This window comes from Thunnus maccoyii, chromosome 3 (genome assembly GCF_910596095.1).
Source record: "Thunnus maccoyii chromosome 3, fThuMac1.1, whole genome shotgun sequence".
Taxonomy (NCBI): Eukaryota; Metazoa; Chordata; class Actinopteri; order Scombriformes; family Scombridae; genus Thunnus; species Thunnus maccoyii.
The window spans coordinates 28,052,098-28,071,771 of NC_056535.1; the positions used below are offsets into that span (position 1 = coordinate 28,052,098).

The 19,674-nt window shown below is 39.1% G+C and overlaps 1 protein-coding gene across 4 annotated transcripts in view; it reads right to left on the bottom strand.

Annotated features, from left to right (window-relative positions):
• Positions 1–2,235: 2,235 nt before the first annotated feature.
• arhgef10la (Rho guanine nucleotide exchange factor (GEF) 10-like a) overlaps positions 2,236–19,674 on the bottom strand; it is a 124,571-nt gene continuing 107,132 nt past the window's right edge. For all 4 annotated transcript variants that reach the window (XM_042406800.1, XM_042406798.1, XM_042406799.1 and 1 more), the window contains 4 exons: positions 18,014–18,156; positions 10,990–11,161; positions 6,559–6,681; positions 2,236–6,062 (listed from right to left, as the gene is read on the bottom strand). In XM_042406800.1, coding sequence (XP_042262734.1) covers positions 5,512–6,062; positions 6,559–6,681; positions 10,990–11,161; positions 18,014–18,156 — 989 coding nt within the window. In that variant the 3' untranslated portion in view covers positions 2,236–5,511. The remainder of the gene's footprint in view (positions 6,063–6,558; positions 6,682–10,989; positions 11,162–18,013; positions 18,157–19,674) is intronic.

A 19,674-nucleotide genomic window follows, 5' to 3' on the forward strand; every position in this document is an offset into this window, starting at 1 on the left:
AATCTCTCCTGGAGCAGGGTTAATTGGCAGAAAATATCTATAGAAAGGTTTAGAAAAAGGGGTTTGTGAAGTCCCACCAGAAAAAGCACACATATTTATGCCTTATACTGTTTGAGACTTGACAATGAAACGCTTGCGCAGCATTTCGACCTTTCATTTTGTCATTTTGCTTCTAGGCAAGGATGTGTTCTACTGCTGACCCAGGTACTATACAAGGCGCGATTCAGCACTGCGTTATCAGATCAGTATTACATTCTCAATTCTCACTGGAATAATATGGACGCTTTCAGGAGCTTCCTGTAGTGGTGTGATTCTTATTGGGTTTCTGGATGCTGGTTTACATATTGGGTACTCTCCCAGGATAACATCTAAGCTAAAAACTTTGGATAAATGAGAGCTTGCGGCAAAACTGAAAAGAGTACAAGTAAACAAAGCCTAGATTATACACATCCACAGAGGATGAGCAGGCATATTAATGGCAGCGAATACATGTTTTTCCTGCTGCCCAATTTAACTGTAAAGCAATATCGAAGTGAATCAATGCATGACTGGAGGAGACATGGCTTGACAAAAAAAAATATGTGTTGTAACGTTTTTTCATAATGAACCTCATGGATGTTTTGAAGCCTCAGCTGGCTGTGATCAGTTTATTCGTACTGTAAATATCTAAATGTTGCCATACACACCTGCATCTCCATCTGACTCCTCTCATTAGCTCATCATTTAACGTTTATTTTAGCATTGACCTTTTCTGCTAATTTCCTGTAGGCAACTGCTGAGGCTCAGTTCAGTCCCTCTCCCCCACCTTGCGCCCCTTTATATGACTTATGACTTATATTGTCAGCACAGAAGGGGAGCCTTTATGTGGCCTGACTGCTCCATGTGGAGTTAGTAGGAAGACAAGGCTATTAATGTAACTTTCAGGTCAAAGGGCAACAGCACACGTTGACCTGATGATTGGTCATGAGGAAATAGCACACTGCTTCATTTCCTACTATGATGGATAGTGGATTGGTATTCCTGGCGGACTTCTTTGACACATGTTGAAAGGGAGCAGGATAAAGAAACACAGCAAGGGAGAGAGAGAGAGACAGAGAAAGAGACAGGTAAAGAAAGTCAAAGGGGGATGAGGAGGAGGGGTGGAAGAGGCGGATAGGAAATGGTACTGTAGGGGTTCCCCAGTGTGTTTTCAGCCACAGTTTGAGCTAGCTCATAACAATCCCGCCTGTCTCCCTGAAGTGCAGTGTGCCGGCGACGACATAAGCCGCTGGCACTCCACCAAGGATGAAGGTGAGAAGGCATAAAGGATGTGACAAAACCAAGTCTCAATGGTGATCATTTAACTAAGAACTTTTGCTAAAAAACTGCACTCCTGCAAACTGCAGTTTGCCTGTAATTGACAAAAACTGTCAATTTCAGGAGATTTAAGCAACTTTTTTCTTGCCTTTCTCGCCTTGTTTTTGCCTTTATACTTTAACAAAATGGTTGATGTGTGTTTCTTTTAATGCTTTTGAGAAAGCAACAAGAAACAAATAAATTGGACTGTGTTTTCCTTATTGTGATGTATACAGTAGACGCATTACATCAGATTTTTCTTCCTATTCCTTCTCTGTATTTTTACTCAACATTGACTTCCAGCAGATGAAGAGGTAAGCCAAATGTAATTTGAATAACCAAACACCAAAAAAGTAAGAAGATAATCCAAATGATACATCAAAAATAAGATTTTCTGTTGCTGAGTCATATTGAAATAGTGTAAAATCATTAGCATAATATTGCTCCAGATATACTGTAATATCTCTAAATGTGAACTACCTTTTCACATCAACAGTGTAAATCATTCTAAATCAGTCATATAAAAAAGATCACACTCAAACTCATGTTCAAAGATGTTTTTTTTAATTTAGCATAAGCTTGTTAGACAATGTTTAGACATTTAACATTAAAGTACTGTACCAAAAGAAACAAGCACTGTGTTTCCATATGCCTGCGAAGGCATGAGCGTAATACTTCATCAATGCTTAAAGGATAATTATGACCTAGTCAAAGGAACAGTTAGATATTTTGGGAAATACACTTATTTGCTTTATTGCTGAGAGTTAGATATTAAGATTCATACCAGTCTCATATCTGTCCATTAAGTACAAAGCTACAGCTAGGAGATGGTTAGCTTAGCTTAGCACAAAGACTGGAAACAGAGGGAAACAAAATCCACCTACTAGCACCTCTAAAGCTCAATAATTAACATGTTATACATAGTTTATAGTTTAACCCAAACAAAAAAAAACAAACAGTAAAAACAACAAGTTGTGGCTTTAAAAGGGGAGCCAGACTGTTTCTTGGACAGTTTGGCTAGGTTTGTTTCCTCAGAGCTCTGCTGGTTTCCTGGAAATTGCTTCCAGCCAAGAAATAGTCAAGGACACAAACCTCCATGAAACCAAAACTTGATGTTTTTACACTTTTCTATTAGTACAGATTAAACAGACAAGATATAACGTGGTAGGAAAGTTTTTTCCCCCATTTCCAGTCTTTGTGCTAGCTGAGCCCCTGGCTTCTTACTTTGAGAGCGCACATACAGCGAGGTGCTGACCTGTGTGAGCGTCAATGCAAGTCCATCATAATTAAAACACATCACACAACTATTCTCTACTACATGTAAATGGCTATTTTGCCTTCCTCACCTTGATGAAGAGCGGTTTCAATCTTTATATATAAAACAAATGAGCAAATTTCTCAAAATGTCTAAATTTTGTCAAAACTGTTCCTTCAAATTGCTGAGATCTGGGAACACAGTGAAATCACTACAATGAAGTCTCACAATGAAACATGAGTCATCAGACAAACTAGTCAAGTGTAAACAAGCCAACTGTTTAGCTAGATTATCAATCATTTTATGTGGTGGTAAAACAGCAAGCACAATAGCGTTGAGCATGGAAGTCGGTCTGTTAATACTGATGGATGTTTACAACACAGTTTGGGTAATAATTTACTGTTTGCTTGTTTCTTCCAAATAAGTCTGGCTAATCTGAGAGTGCATTTAAAACCTGTATGATGATCTGACTGCTCGTCCGTCTTAGTGATTGTGCTTCTTTCCCACATCTCAGCCATTAACTTTGTGAGTATATGTTATCATAACAAATAGAAACAATGACTGAACCTGCAAAAAAGAAAAATCCAATTTGTAATAAACTGACATTATCCTTTAACATCACAGGAAAATAAATTGCATAAAACTGTTTTACTCTCATCTAACACATCAACAGTTACAGAGTCCTCTTTACAAAAGGGGATATTGGTTTAATTACAGTAGTACAGTAACAGTTCTAATTAGTAGTACAGTACGACCAGTCATGAGTATTAATATTCTGCGCACGGATAATACTTAGTACACGTGTAGTGTAAGCAAATGAAATGTATGAGTCAGTGTCCATCAAAGGTCAACATACTTTTGAGATTAAATCTCAGCTGTTGGTTGGGAAACAGTTCAACAATGTAAATTCTGTGGTGGCTTCTGTAAAAGGAATCATGTATATTTCATTAGGCTACTCAAGCAGGAATACAAGCTCATCCTCTGGTTCAGGCTGAACAACATCTATAGTGACCATGAGGATGTTGTTGCTCCAGCAGCATTAAATCTCACATGAATTAAAGTATACATTTATGACCTGACACTGAGATTTACATTTAGATGATAGCATCCAGGGATAGTTTACATCATCTTATTTATTTTTTTATTTTTTTTTGAATGACTCTGGCAGACAGCAGGACGTTTAAATGCTTTGAATCAAAGTAGTGAGGAGGAGAAGAAAAGGGTAAATAAACCTCAATGTGCCTCAGGGAAATATGAAACATGAACTTTATGCTTCATCTGTGATGAAAGGATAAGACGAGGAATCCATGTGTGGTAGAAAGGCTAAGTAGAGACAGAGGTGGAGGACAATGATGTATAATAACCTTGACAACTGCTCGGTTTATTGAAAATCCTTAAAGCCATGTTCATAGTTGGATGGCCTACATCTACATGATTACCAACAAAAATGGAGATGTGAGGTTCTCCTCCGACAGTGATGACAACTTGTTTATTTGAATCCTCATATCCTCATCATAAAATATTAATGTTTGCATTAAACTCCAAATATTTATACCACATACTACCGTGAAAACAGAGGGAAAACAAATGTTGATGGGAAAGGTTTAAATGACTTAGTGGCTTCACTAATGTCACAGATAATATACATCAATGTGCAGTATGTTAACTGTATTGTGGGCTTGTCTTAATTAGAATCATCTTACATATTATTAAAAATGAATTTGCATGTAAACATGCTTATTTCTTTTAGGTAGGTTCCCTCTGTTGATACAAAGCCAACAGCAGTTTGGATGGCTGCAGCACTTATTTCATCATCCATTTACAGAGTTTAGCGTTTAACTGGAGCTTCCAACTAATGTGAGTTGTATATTAACAAGGCTGTGCACACATTTGTCTTATCTGGCTGATAGATAATGGTGAATAATGACAGATACCTGGCATTTTACAGTATTTGGACATGATAAAACCTTTAAAATGTGATACCAAGAAGTTTCTTTTCCTCAAATTAAACTATAATAATTACAGGATTTCTGCAGTGCAAATATAGATGCTGTAATATAAAGCAATGACTTTCTCTCCCCCAACATTTTATTTTGCAAACAGCAAAAATCTTCAAAATAGTTTGTTTGGAAGATTTTACGGTCAGTCTGTACTAACATGACCCTCTTCAACAAATCCATGTTAAGCTCTTGGAAGCGAGTCATTTTTTCGTAACCAAAAATCATTTTTGCAACAGCTGTGGCAAAACAGGAAAAATGAAGTTCTTTCTTTTTTTTTTTTAAGAGAGCCCAGATTCAATTTTGAGACACAATAGAAGGTATCTTACATTCACATTGTATGGGATGAGAGAATGGCTGGCAAAGCTAATAAAGTGATGTTAATGTGCTTTGTGATGCGGTGGTAGTCCCCAGCTTTCAGTTCTAAACAGATGGGATCTCTCCCACAGGATCAGATAAAAGATGTCCATCTCTAACTCTGCAGAGCATGGCGGATTCAACAAAGGCTCCCTCTCAAAGGCATGCTGTCCATGGGTGCTCACACAGAAGTCCTTCGCATAAAATAAATGTGGCAGAGTGCACACAGCAATGATGAGGTTGAATTGAGGCATATTAATCTTAACTAAGGCAGGAAGAGGAACCACATCAAAACAACCACAAGGAACTAATCTGTGGCGGCCTCTGCCACTGCTGGGAAGATGATGACGCACAACATTCAAAGTGTTCTATGGGATGACGGTACCTCTTGTGAACAGCATGTAGCTTCCTTATTCCACATGCTATCATAAGATGTCAAGTTCTGTAATAGTGGCAACACCTTCTTCATCACATATTTAAATCCCTTGAATTTATGGAACAAGTGATTCAAGGCTAAGCTGGGTAGACTTCTATAAATACGCATCACCTTACCATATATTTTCCATATTACACTGTCAGTGGGAGCTGCCATACCATAAGAATATTCTCTAAACCCTCCCCACTTGTCCTAGTACCTGCTGGTGCTCCTTCCTTCAGTCTACGGAAGCCTTTGCCTCCAGAGATAACAGCTGCAGAAATCACCCTGTCTCTGCGACCCCCGTCCCTCTCACAAGGACGCCCCCGAACCCACATTTCTGGGTCATCACTGAGCTCATATATAGATCCATCTTCCACACTGTGTTCCAAAGACTCCAGGGAGGAGTCTGACGCCTCGTCGCCCAGCGCCGTTAAAGGCCGTCCGGGCAGCCCTGATGTGGAGCGCAGCTTGTACTGTAGCAGAACGCCGCGTCCTTTGCCTCTCCCGTCTCCGTGGTAGGAGCTGGACTGTTGCAGGGATTCCTGAGAGGAGGTGTCGCTGCGGTCCTCGCCTCCACAGGCAGAGTCTGGGCCGTCCCCGATGGAATCCCTCTTCAGGAGTTCAGGAGAGAGGGTGCTGGTGGTGGCTACCAGGAAGTCCACAGATCCACAGTGGGCATTTAGAGAGACCATTCCTTTTCCTGTAGGAGGCAGGCAGCAAAAATATTCAAATGTAGAGAGACTATAAATACTACACCTCAGTTCACTGTAATTATTTATTATAATTCTACCGCTGTAGCTACAATGTAGCATGTAGCTACAATCATTAATGATTGTAGCTACATGCTGTGGTGTATTTACACATTATTCAATAAAGTAGTCTGGAATAAGATGGTTATGAAGTGAGGTTTGTGCAAGTGGGAAACTAACGACCTCATTCACTTGGCATAATAAACAAAACACTGTCAGGCAGTTTTTAAATTACCCCTGCAAGAATATATACAGTATGATTTGTGTGTTGGCTGCCCTGTAATATTTGCACCGATTCCCACAGCCCCAAGAAAAATGTGAAGTGTGACCTCAATAATGGGCAGAGCAGAGTAATTTTCTATCATGAAAAAAAAAACCTCTTCGTTTTTCTTTTGACCTCTCAAGAGCCTGTTCAATCACAGTCAGCCACCTCGCTCTGATCCATACCTGTTATTTTGGGGATGCCCTCCAGTTTGGGGACTGGAAGAGTGATAATTAAGCCTTGGGCAGTACCAACCCATAGCAGCCCCTGGCAAATTAGGAGACTTGTGACTCGCATGCTCTTTTGACCTGCAATATAGAAAAACATTCAGAGAAAATTGAATTGAGTTTTCTTCGCCGTCTATTGTTATAGAACGACACAAACTGTAGCTCAAAACTACAACAGATTATGATGCCTTTTGAAAGAATAATATACAGTATATCTCCCTGATGACAATTTTTACAGACTGGATGGTTTATATTTCAGAGAGAGCAATATTAACTTCTATTGATTGTATTATTACCTGAAGTTCTTCCAAAATGTGTGTATTTTGGCAATAATCTGGTCAAATCATGATCAAAAAAAGTAAAAATACTTTTATTGTTGGTTATCGGTGTTAGCTTTGGGTAGGGTTTAAGCTCTGTGATCAATCTATATTTGACAAGCTTAACACATGCACAGCACAGCCACCTGGGGGTCTGTGTTACATAAGATTATGAAAAATTGGATTTGTCTACTTGCTACTGACCCAGTTGAAAGGAAAACTCATAAAAGCACAAAGTTGGCCCGACTTTGTGAAGTCGGTATTACACATTTCTGTTTTAGATTTGAGTGGTTTTGAAATATTCAGCTTCAAAGTTTCTGCCTCATACTGCACATAGCAAGACTGATATGCAGGGAAGTTCTCTTTTATTGGTAAAATGTCAGACATCCTAAGGCACTCTAAATACAGACAGTATAGTCCTTTCAAATGAGTAAGGCCCTGATGCCCATGGTGAACTCACACAGGTGCATTAAATCAGACCTTTTCACAGGTCTGTGTGGATGTATACAGCCAGTATTTAATTGACATCTCCCTAATCCTTTGGTTCTTTTGTGGCAAATGTCCTTTAAGTGCTAGAGTTCAGCGTCCTACACAAACACTAAACAAACCTAACTTTAACACTGAAAACAGGTCTAATCGTCCAGAATAACTGACAAAAATTGAAGGTGCGCACAGTCTTAAAATAGTTTAGACAGAATATTACAATACTAAGAACATTTTTTTCATTTTTAAATATAATGTTCAATCTTGTAAGATATAAAAGAGATCAATGATTTTCAATGAAAAAAAGCATATTATTCAGACTGTTTGAATATACATACAGTATAATTATTATAGTAGCTATTACAGAGATTTCTGAAACTTACACCTAGAAAACTGTTCAGTAGCCTTGAGGTTACATATTCTGACATTTTAGAAATACTTGACTGACAATAACATTCAGTTTTGATTTTTAAGGTCTAATTTCATTTTAGAAAATGCCTTTAACTCATCATAGTTGCACATTGTGAGTCTATGAATCATCTTTCAAACAATGCGCTACAGTGTTGTCTGTAAATGGCATGAACTCATAGTAGTAAGTGACTTTATTATTGAAAAAGATCTGTGCATCTGATCTAACAAAGCAAATTTTGAATTTACCTAGTGTTTGAGGTTCACCCGCTGATATGAATAATATACATACATGAATAATGTTGTATGTAGTTGTTTATTTTTTGTTTGGATTTGTTTATTTTTATCCATAGATAATCAAATTCAATGAGATATAGCAAGTTGGTGTTAGTTTTTATTGTGGCTCTCTGTTAAAGTGACAGATTACAGAAGTAATTCAGAGAGACTCTCCTCAACCTAATGAAGTGTCTTGATAATCCTTGAGGATTATTTAGTGACTTTTCGTTGGATACAGTTAACTTTGTCTTTCTTGTGATAGAGTATGATGCAAGAGTCCATACATTTTCTGTTGTGAAGTTTTCCGTTGCAGAAATGTTTTTGTAGCACTGCATTACTGTCAGAGAAAGGATAATTGCACACTCTTATTATACATGCATATCCTTTGTTTCCAGTTAACAAAGGGGTGAAAAACATTGTTTGTTGCGGATTTATTTTCGCATTCCTTCTGTGGTCCCTCAGCTCTTGGCTCCCATTGTGGCCTAGTTATCTATAGAACCATTTATCATAATATCCATGGCAACCATAATTGAATTACACCAGCACTCATGTGATCACAACTAAGAGAATGCTAATTTACATGTGTAGCTGTATTTACATGTTTGTTCTGTATCATGCTCAGATTATTATGATTTGCATTATGAGTGGCTCAACAGTGTCATTAATTAATTCATTTCACTATGCAGAGATGAATCAGCCCTAGAAGGAAGCTGATACTGTGGAGGCAGAGCATAGGAGCGCATTCAGCAAACAGAGAGCAGAACCCTTTAGGGTAAGACCTTGGAGGGTCACAGAAGTGAGCTAGATGCTGGCAAAAAGGCCTTTATCTCGAAACTGTCTGCCACCTGCTCATATTGCCTCAGAGACTATTTGTACTTTGGTTAGAGAGCTTAAGTGAGAGAGTGATGCTCATGAACACCCACTCTTGGGTTACCATGAAATCTGAAGTTAAGTCTGAAGATGTGGGCGCCGGGCATTGTCTTTAAGAACAGCGATAAAGACGGATAATGACAAAGGCACTTGAGATTAAGGAGGTCTAGCTTAACCTCGAGCAATCTTGCACCTCCAATTTTTGCAGCAATGCACACACTCCGCAGTGTGTAGTGGGTTTATCATGAGAGCCGGTATTTGCCTTAAAAAAGATGATGTCTCCAAAGATAAATGTTTCCCTATGATATGTCACTGAGGACTTTATTTTGGAATATTATTTTTTCACCCTAAGGATAGAACTATTAAAGGCATTAGTACAGAAGAGATCAGCAGTTTCCTCTGCCTCTGAAACTTCTCTGTTGTTTACTGCAACTGGAATTCCCTGTTGAGTATAAATCACATTAAGGGGAGAGGATTATGGGGTATATCATTACTGCATGTCCCAGCATAAGTCAAGGAGAAACCTAGGGAAACAGAGGTCCATTGATAGCGAGAAACTATCAGTATTTCATGAGCGGTATCTGTGGTTATAGAGTGTCGGGGGATCCTCTTTTCTCTTGTGAGCTCAACAAATCACAACTTAAGTCAAAGATCCTCTTCCTTTTGTGGACCCTGAAGACATGAGCCTGGCTACTTTTTTTCTTTTCACCCCTGTAACTTCCCCCAGGGCCAAGCCTTGAGTCTGCCACCCTCCCCTCAAATCTGCTGCATATTTCAAGCGGAAGCACTGGCGCTGGGTGAAAGTGACCTCTGGGTCACTGGTTTTCTCCAGATACCATGGCCATAGGAGTCTGTTCTCCTTAAACTCTCCTCTTAAACAAAAGGGGAAAAAAAGGAACTTTGATCTGAAAGAGAAAAGTTTGGTGCCTGAAACACATGCATGTTTTTTTATTCTTTATTCTTTGCTCTTTACTCAACTCACAAGCGAAAACCTACTTCTCTCTGACGAGATGGAGTGCTACCACAGCTTTGAGTATTGCTCTAAATACATCAATCACAGTCTGGTGTGACTCAATGAAAAGGACAAAATTTTCTAAATCCAGATGCATTTATACCACTCCCTGAAGCTCAAAATGATCTTCACATGCACTGAATGAGCCGATGGCCCACGTGCAGCAGCCTGAACATGTTGGAGGCAAACTCACACTGAGTCTCGTGTATCACCATTAGATAGTTTAAGGTATGCTTCACTGCCATCTAATTTGTTTACCATAGTTATTCCCTCAAAAAAGGCAAAAACACCCACACTTGCTGATAAATATTTCATCCATCATGAAGGAAGGCACACAGGAAGTAATGGGCTATCTGTGGCATCCTAAACGGACTGCAGTGAGAAGTGAAGGCGGGGGGTGGGGAGGGGGTGGGGGGGGGGGTTTAAAGCAGAGTGGATGAGATGAAACGGGGAGTGAGAGGGAGAAAGTGGGACAAATAGAAAGCAACATATTAACTCAAAAGGGGAGGAAAACAGATAGGTACATGTAGAGAAAAAGAAGAAAAATAGGCACGATACAACAGAAGCGTGGACGTTTAATGAAAGACAAGTGTTTCCATGGGAACCCATAATATGGAAATCTTTAAGGTTGCCTCAATGACTTTATTTCTTTTTTATTAATCCATATCTCTCACCCTGTAGCTCTATTATGGCTTTGTGAAGGCCTGAGATAGATACTTATTCAGGTCAGTCCCCGAAGTGCAGGACCCAAGGAGCAAGTTGGACAAGACAAGAATATCATTCTCGGAAGGAGAGTGTCATCATTGTGTAACTGGTGCCCTTTCTAATACAATAAAGAGTAAGACCAATACAAATGAAATAAAAATTTTGTTGTACAATTTGGAAGCAGCACACAATAACCTGTCACAAAGAAAAACAATTGTACAGCATAAGTTGCCATGTGTTTCAGTGGTTGCACTGCACTGCGGGATGAGGGTTGATCTCTATATATGGAGGTCAAAACCAATTGTGATGTGTGCATACCTGTGTTGAGCAGTGTTGACCGTGTCGAGATGTTGATTTCCTGCAGAAGCTCCAGTGTTTCGGTATGAAAGAGACGAATGGAGGAACCCTCGGAAAACGCCATCCACACCCCTCCGCCGGCACGCGCCATGTGTGCGACGCTGACCATCGGGTCTGGATGAACTTCAAATTTCTGTGATAGAAACAACAATACTGTTATAAATAGAGTCAGCAGGAGAGGAAAATTGCAATCACCCACATCATCAACAAATTACATTATTTCCATGATGAAAAACAAAACATTTCCAAAACTGAAAGGTTAGCTCTCTCTGGGATGTTATGCTGGTATTTTCAACAAAACAGATTGACATTATTTGGAGGATTTTTCTCCATATAATCTGTAGACTTTTTTTTTTTTTAAATTGTTATGGTGTTTTTCATTCTAGCCTAGTTTTCTGTTAGGAGTTTAGCAACATCACAACTATTTTGCTCCTCTCATTCATAATTAAATTTTTTTTCCAAACCACAGAATCCACAAACAAAAGAAATAAGAACAGACGACAGAAAGCAAAAAGAATGAAGGGTGAAGTATAAGAAGGAAAGTTATCGCTTTGACTTTATATACATGTATCAAAAATGTACAAATCTGTGCAACAGAGGAAAGTCACAACTGTGCTGACTGTACTGTTTTTCAGCATAGGGCACACTTTGCCAACGCAACTTTTTAGTAAGTATTCCGATTGTTGTGACAGTCAATTCAAAGTTGATTTTCTGAAGTGTTTATTTATATCAAAACATTGTCAGAAAACTGTCATGACCATATCATGACAAGATGAGGTCAGTAGAGGACGCATGAATCTTGCAAGCAGCGGTTGCTCCACACTTGCTTTTCTGTAAATAAAGTCTAACTGTGCCTCCTTATTTTGTAATTTACAGAGTCCCTGACACACAGGGCTTGTTTTTGCATCATTCCCCTGGTTTCTATCTTTTTAAGAGCACAATGGAAAAAGAGAGTTTCAGGCACACAGTCTTAATGAGTAGCTTGAAATAAATGCAATGAGCCTTATCATGGCGACACATACCGCCCCTGCGGTCCAAGGCGTGACAAGGGTTGGTTTGGGCATCATCTTGGAACTCCTATCACTGTCAATGCATGAGTTTCATGAAGCTAGGCAATTAGTCAGTGAGAGCGAATGAGTGAAGATGAGAACTCCCCCACCCCCCAACCCAAGTACACCGGCGGACAGGGATTACCACCTGTTTGTGTGCCCTTGCCAGTGGGTCCTCCTTTGTTTGAAATTAGGGAAAAGGAATCAAGCCTTTGATGTATTTTCTCTTTTAATTGACTCCTCAGCAGTGTGTGCTGCTCTGTCCGGGAAAGGATATGCACTGCATCTCTTCGTTTTTCAAGTGCAGCCATCAGAAATTAGATATCCATAATAAAAAAGGCACATTTCACCTTCAATAACCCATTGCAATTCAAGTGAGTTGACAAGTTTGTAAAGAAACGCACAGTCCTACTGTACTCTATATGCTGCATAATTATCACATTAATCATTATCAAGTATGGTGGCTCTAAAAGGAACTTCCAGCTAATCACTGGATGACATCCTATAATTGTTGAATGCCATCTTGCCTACCATATGTTTGAAACCACCTGGAAGCCATTCTGTGATACAAAATGTATACAATACTGTTGTGTCATTGGACTGGGATGCACAAGATAAGATTTCATATAAATATCAATTAACATTTAAGCCAATACTGCAAAATATAATTCTCCAAATATTTTACCATCAATATAGAAACCAAACATGTTGAACGGCCATTGCACTGTGTCAAATACAGGATAAGTACAGGTCACAACTGTTGGCCCCAACCAACAACCTGGTATTAGTCTGGTGAATCCAGCATTGCTTTCAGAGATGAGGTGGTCAGTGAAGCTTGACAGCAGTAATGTGCCCTTTACACTCAACTCGGCAGTGTCACACTAACAGCAGCATCCATCCTATAAACCTTCACCAGCGGTTGGAATAACAGCAGAGCTAAAGCCACAAACACTACAGCTGGTCTGAACAGCTCATTAGTCCTTCATTACACCAGGTGACAAGGTGTCTTTGTCCTTTGCCGAGTGCTAAGTCCACATCTCCACTGTTAGCTATGGAGAGGGAGTCGAGTGGACATGTGAGTGATAGGAGAAAGCAGGTAGAAAAAGACATAGTAATGGAAAGAGGAAGGAACAAGGCCTGCCAGTCAGTATTGATCAAAGCTTGTATGTCCATGCATGTCCTACTTTGTTAAGGTTTGTCTACATTGGGGTGTGTGTGTGTGTGGGGGGGGGGGTCTCAGACCTCTACAGAGTGTTGAAGTTTGTGCAGCTCTGTAATGATGCAGAGATCTGCTTTTATTAACACACACAGCTGATAACAGAGAGAGTGTTTGAAATCATTTGCTGCAGAAACAAATGTTGGCATGTGTGAACAAATGACATTTGTGTAAAAATCAAACAAACAAAGCTCTGCATTATCTCCACATTCAAATCAGCCCCTACTGTGTGACTATCTACTAAATAAAACATTTGATTGGTTGAGTTTTTTCTCATTTTCCTCCCAATTACATTGCTCCAAATTCCCATTGTGTGTTTATCATTCCTGCTGCTACCAAGCCCCTTTAGTTGGCCTGATGGGAATGAAAATAGAGTTTATCATTTCTTACTTTTACTGATGTACCCAGACTTTTTAGGAGTGAATCATTTGAAAGGATTTTCACCTTTTTTCACATATTAAAAAGTTCTGTGTCCTGCTGCACATGGATACCGTTTACCACAGTTTACTGTTAACATGGTCCTCTGGTGGTAAGGGGAGCTAAGAACATGCATCTAGTAAAGATCAGTCAGAGGTCCTATCACATTTAAGGATGAAATTATAGAATGTTTGGACTGCAAGTGGATTCACCTTTGAATATTCAAAATACTGTAAATACCATTAAAATACCTGAACTTGCCATCCTATAGACCTTACATTGACATAGTGTCATGGACATACAATCACGTTTCTTGGCTCTGAGAAAGTTTTACAAATATTGACCCTGTATGGTTGAAAAAAAGACTAAGTATTAACAATAACAAACCAGGGCCAGGTAAGTGGTCTAAGCAGTGATGGGACCTTTGCTTCCCTGCCAGCTGATGGGGCTCTCTGAATGGTAGTGTCATTCAGATGGTCGGTTCACTCCTTTGCTCCAGAGTGAAATATCTTTAAAAACATGGATGGATTTGCATGAAATTCTATACACACCTTCATGGCCCTGAAAGGATGAATTCTAATGACTTTGGTGATCCCCTGACCTTTCCTCTAGTATCACCATCAGGTTGACATTTTAATTTTAGAGAAAAATGCATCCAATACTTCAGTTTATGACCAAAACCTACAAAAGTTCCCATTAGCTGTACTTTGTGATTAGTGCTAATTAGCAATTATAGCAAACTAAAATGTTGAACATGGTAAAAATACGGTAATACCTGCTATATATCGGCATGTTGACATTGTCATTGTAAGCAGGTTAGCATGCCGACGTAAGCATTATGTTAAAGTACAACAGTGTTACAGTATATCCTCACAGACCCACTGGCATGTCTGAAAACTCTGAGGTCAGAACTGTCAAGTGTATCATTTTAAGGCTTTGTGAGCTTGTTACAGGATATCTTCATCTTAAGACAGATGTAACAGCTTCTAAATCATTACATCCCTTGACCCACATTTGTCTGTCTCTTTGCTCTCAGCCATTGTATTGCTGAGGTTTTGTCAGCAGTATATTTTCTTGTATCCCCACTGGGGTGGAGTGTACATAATCAAACCGTACAAAACTGAGAGTACACACAAATTTGTAAGTAGTGATGAGATCCCTTGGGTTCCTGTTGCAGGTGAGTTCAACGTCATTGTAAGTATACAACCATGTTTATCCAAAACGGACTGTGAAAGGTTTTATTTGAATAACGCTATGTCGTCAAGGTATTGACTGTGAAGATTTTAAAATTGACTCATGTTAAGCAGCAGGGTGCCAGAATAAGTGGCGTCAAACCAGGCAGACTATAGCGTCCAGCAAAGTCATGGATAAATGATTCAAAAGTACAGCATATCTGACAAAGCGGCGAACATCCGTAGGGGAAAACAATGGAAAAAAGTGAAGTGAATATGGGTGCATGACCCTCTAGCCCTTCTCCAAGTCATATCGCTTACTACACGTGCCAAGTTCTGCTTCTCCAGATCCTGGATATGCACCACAGCCCATGTGAAGTCAACCCTCATGAGTCCACATTAGCGAGGAAGACAAGGTTAGGAAAGAGGTAACCAGAGCTGACCTGTTAAGCTCTGTGGGAGATACAGTGAACCAGAACTGTGCCTCCTCTGCGTGGCCACTCAGCTGATTAAGCCCATGTCTCTGGAGGACTGGGCTAAGGAAAAAAGGTGAAGGAATAAAAGGAGACATCCCTAGCCCGGCTCACTACTGATTACTACTGATCTTGAGACTCAATAAGCAGCTGTCTCTGTATTTGAGCGTCCAGATTTGTCAGCTGCTTTTTTTTGATTTGTTGTAACTAAAGAAAATGTAAATACATATTAAATTTGTACTTTACTTGATTTAGTAATTATTTGCTACTTGCACATGTTGTTTATGCTTCTATATTTGACATGAGGTCAACCAAAACATATGTAGTTGCAAATTGAGTAAGTGGTTAAATGAAGGTTGTACATTTGCCCTTTTCCTGATTCTATTTTTGCTGGAAATGTAGCTCCTTAGTATTGAAAATGGAAAACATATTTATATGGTGCGGGTAATTAGACACATGCATTTTATTAATTGTTAGTGCTTTTGTTTGGTTGTTCAAATTTAGCATCATATTTTATATGTTATCAACTTTTATTTATCCACGGAGGGTTTGCTTAGCACACATCGCTCCTTTCCAACAAAAAGCCTTCTAACCATTCACACAGCTACGCACACTCACATCTGGGAGCTATAATTAAATGGTAATGGTTTGCAGTTCAGCATCTGAATACCATATTAACATTACCCAGAAGAGTTTGTTTTCTGTCATTCATTATTGTCTACCACAGCCGGAGAAGTCCCCCCCCCTTGTACACCTCTAATGGCACAGAGTACAGATGAACACCTTGGAGAATGACTGCACAAAAATGGAAAGCATGACAGAGAAAACATTCAGGTTGATTTTCTCGAGATAATGGTGCGCATTCAAGTACCATAACTCAGAGCTCAGAGCGCTACAAGAAAATGAAGCTTATTTGTGTGTGAGAACTCCAACAACTACAAAGGGTTTGATTCGTTGTCCATGCGGCAGCTCCAGGCAGTAAATCTTGATGACATCACAGATTAGAATGCTGGCTCTCTGAGGCTGTGTGCATAAATCTTTTTCAGAAAATGAAAGGAGAGGAAAATTTCCTCAAATGCTGCAAAAAAAACAACAAAATAAAAAATAAAAAAAACACCTTGTCTAGCAGTTTCACTGATGAATCCATCCATAAAAGTATTCAAACCGTGTTTTAGAGAAGAATGAGAATATTTTTCAGCTGGGAAGGTAGGTGGAGTTGACCTTGCAGATAAGAGTGGCGGAAATCTTACATGCGGTATTTGCTTGAAGCTCATTATTTAATTGGTTGACTGGGACATTTCTTTCAAACAAAAGCGTTTCAATTTCCAAATGTTTTAAGACTGATAGGTTCGCTCCCAAGTTGCTCCTAAATGCTTTAAGGATAACGGGCCTCATGCATGAATGTCTTCTTATTTTTCTCTTATATTTGTTCTTGCACAAAGCAATGAGAGGAAAATAAGAAAATCCTATGTGGGATTCAACTCTAACTGCCTGAACTGCCACCTGTTCATGAGGAGGTGCACATTCATGAGATGTGATCATTAACATAATCCATGCCCCTAAAAACTGCAATGTAAGGCTGCATGTTCCGCTCCATTTATGGGTGAGTTTCATTCACAAAAATTTCCAAAAGAGCAAAAACACTGCACAACTTCAAGTCTTGCTTTCAGAATTCAGAAGACAAGAGCAGAACAACTTTAGGAGAGACAGGGGGGGAGATCTGGAACAATTAGAAAAGATGAATCAAGCTAAGATGTCATCAGAGCAGCTCTGCGCTGTGACAGAAATGAAGAGGGAATGCTTTGATGTGAAGTTAGATGCTAAAAAACATCTTTCTAAAGCAAAAGCGCTCCGTGATGGGAGGTGGTCAAGGGATATGACTGTCACAGAGATATTAGAGGAGAGAATATTATAGTCTGCAGGTGATGTGACACTGTCAGCTGCAACACAACATGATACTGGATAGAGACCTGCAGAGAGACACAGAGGCAGCTGTCGGAGTAAGAGAAGTTTCCAAGCAACTACTGAAATGTAGAAGTTACTGCACCAAATCAAAAAATCTAAAAAAAAAATATATATAAACGTTGCATTAAATTTGTTTTAATTATATATTAAGTTTCTTTGTTAATTTCAGTATCATATTTAAACTCAAAATTAATTCAGATTAGGACTTTATAAATGTAAATCAAACAAGTGTTTCTACCCAGTGAAGAAAGGCAGGGATAATTTATTCATGACATGTACGACAGGTCTGGACCACTCTTAAATTTTGTTCGTACTCGAGAGAAAATTCTAAGTACGAGAAAATTGATGAATGCCACAAATGTTCTTGAGTAACTCATACGTGTATTTTAAGTGTGCTTCTTGCATGAGGCCCATTGTGCTTTACTTACATTTTGCAATGTGGACAATAAGACATGGCAATCTGAATTATTCCAAACGAGTTTCAGTGATTTCCATCAGGTGAGAAAATTCATTTTTTATGACTTTTCCTTAAAATATTTACTGTTGTATATACACAAACAGAAAATGAACAGTAAACACTGTGTCCCATAATTCAATATATACAGATAAATGTCTATATTTTCCCCCTTTAAAGGCCAGCAACACATTTCTGAGAATTTGTTCAGGTCAAAAACTGTATAGTTTTGTAGTTACCTGAGTAGTGAGGCTGGAGATGTCCATGACTGTGACAGAATTCCCGCAGCTTGCCCACACTGAGTCATCCAGCACCAACAACATCCGCACTGGTTCTGAGCCCAGGTTCACACATCTGCGGGAGTCAGGGTCCCAAAGATCATCTGAAAAAAATAAGGACAAGGACTAAATATGCTATTCGAAACTGCAACCTATAAACAACTAGGATGTGAAGAAACCCCCTAATATTATAGACTTTTATCACAGCTATAACCTACAATTATATTCAAAGAGTACTCCACCAATTATGCATTATACCCCAATTACATTGTTGAATTCACAATAGACAATTAAAAAAAAAAGAATCAAAATCATCGCAGCAGAACCAGAGATATCATCTTTTTATTTCATGCATTCTTCTTCCTTGTCAAAAACTGGCATCCACATTTCCCACAAAGCAATTGCACTGCTGACAATTTAGTCAGACACTCAATTGTGTTGTGACTGTAAAAGCTAATGTAGCCTTGAGCTGCTAGCCTCAAGCAGTGATGAGGTCTGGTAACCTCACTCCTTTAAAACTCAACAACCCCAATGTTTTTCATTTTCAGAACTTGTAATCTTCAGCCCCAATTAGGGACAATTCATCAGACTTTCTGCAGGTCCCTTTGGAGCAAGAAAAGGCTTTATGCAACTTTTTTTTTTTTCCACATATGCAGTAGTACTCCCCAGACCTGTAAACAGACTTTGTTTAAAAATCAGTGGAGTTCCCCTTTAATTAACTCCACACATGCTCCACTACTATTTGAACACTGTCACATTGAGCGAAGCAATTAAATTCAATTCTTCCCACTTGTACCGCAGCAAGTTAACTTGGTGTTTACTTTAAAAAATACACTTAAAGCTATTTAACGGTGCTGAGCAATTATTAAAGCGTCAGTGGAAAGGCTCACAGCGGAGGCTTGTTTCTGTCACTCTAATAACATTTTTTTTTAAAAAACAAGTGAGAATATAAACTACAGGTTGACTAAATAAAACGACTGTGGACTTCCATTTCAATGGAAGACGCCGCACACTGCGCAACGCAATGTTTGCATCCTTCCCACCCAAATGATAATAAGTCTGGTGTACACTTTAATCCATATTCCAACTTCTTTATCACTACTTCTCTCTCTCTCTCACTGTCTTGCTCCCTCTTTTTGCTTCATCGGTGTGAAAGTGAAACAGACCTTTTTTCTTTGACTTTTAATCACAGGGCACACGTTGCAGCTACCACAGAAGCACATTATAAAGTGAATTACATAAGCATTTCCTTTGCTATGCGTTAATGAAGCACATTTAGAAAAGGGAGTGCACCCAGCCATTTAATTAACATTTTGCGTTGTTTATTTCTGCCTTTCATTGCAGAATAGCTTTACAATGCCTTCTGACTCCCACAGGTTAATTGCTTGGCATGTTATAAAGGTCATTTTTCCACCTTTTAAAAATTCACTCTTGTAAATCTCCCTCCAGTCCGTCACACTAAGCCCGGCAATGCCAACGCTTTTCCCCTCTTTAACATGGGTGGGGAACAGACCAAACTACTCTGCCTCGTCTTACAAAATATTTTCATTGTTATTTGACATGATGTCTGACGTGCATATATCAGTGAGGAAAGCTAAAGCGTATTATTCACTACGCAACAA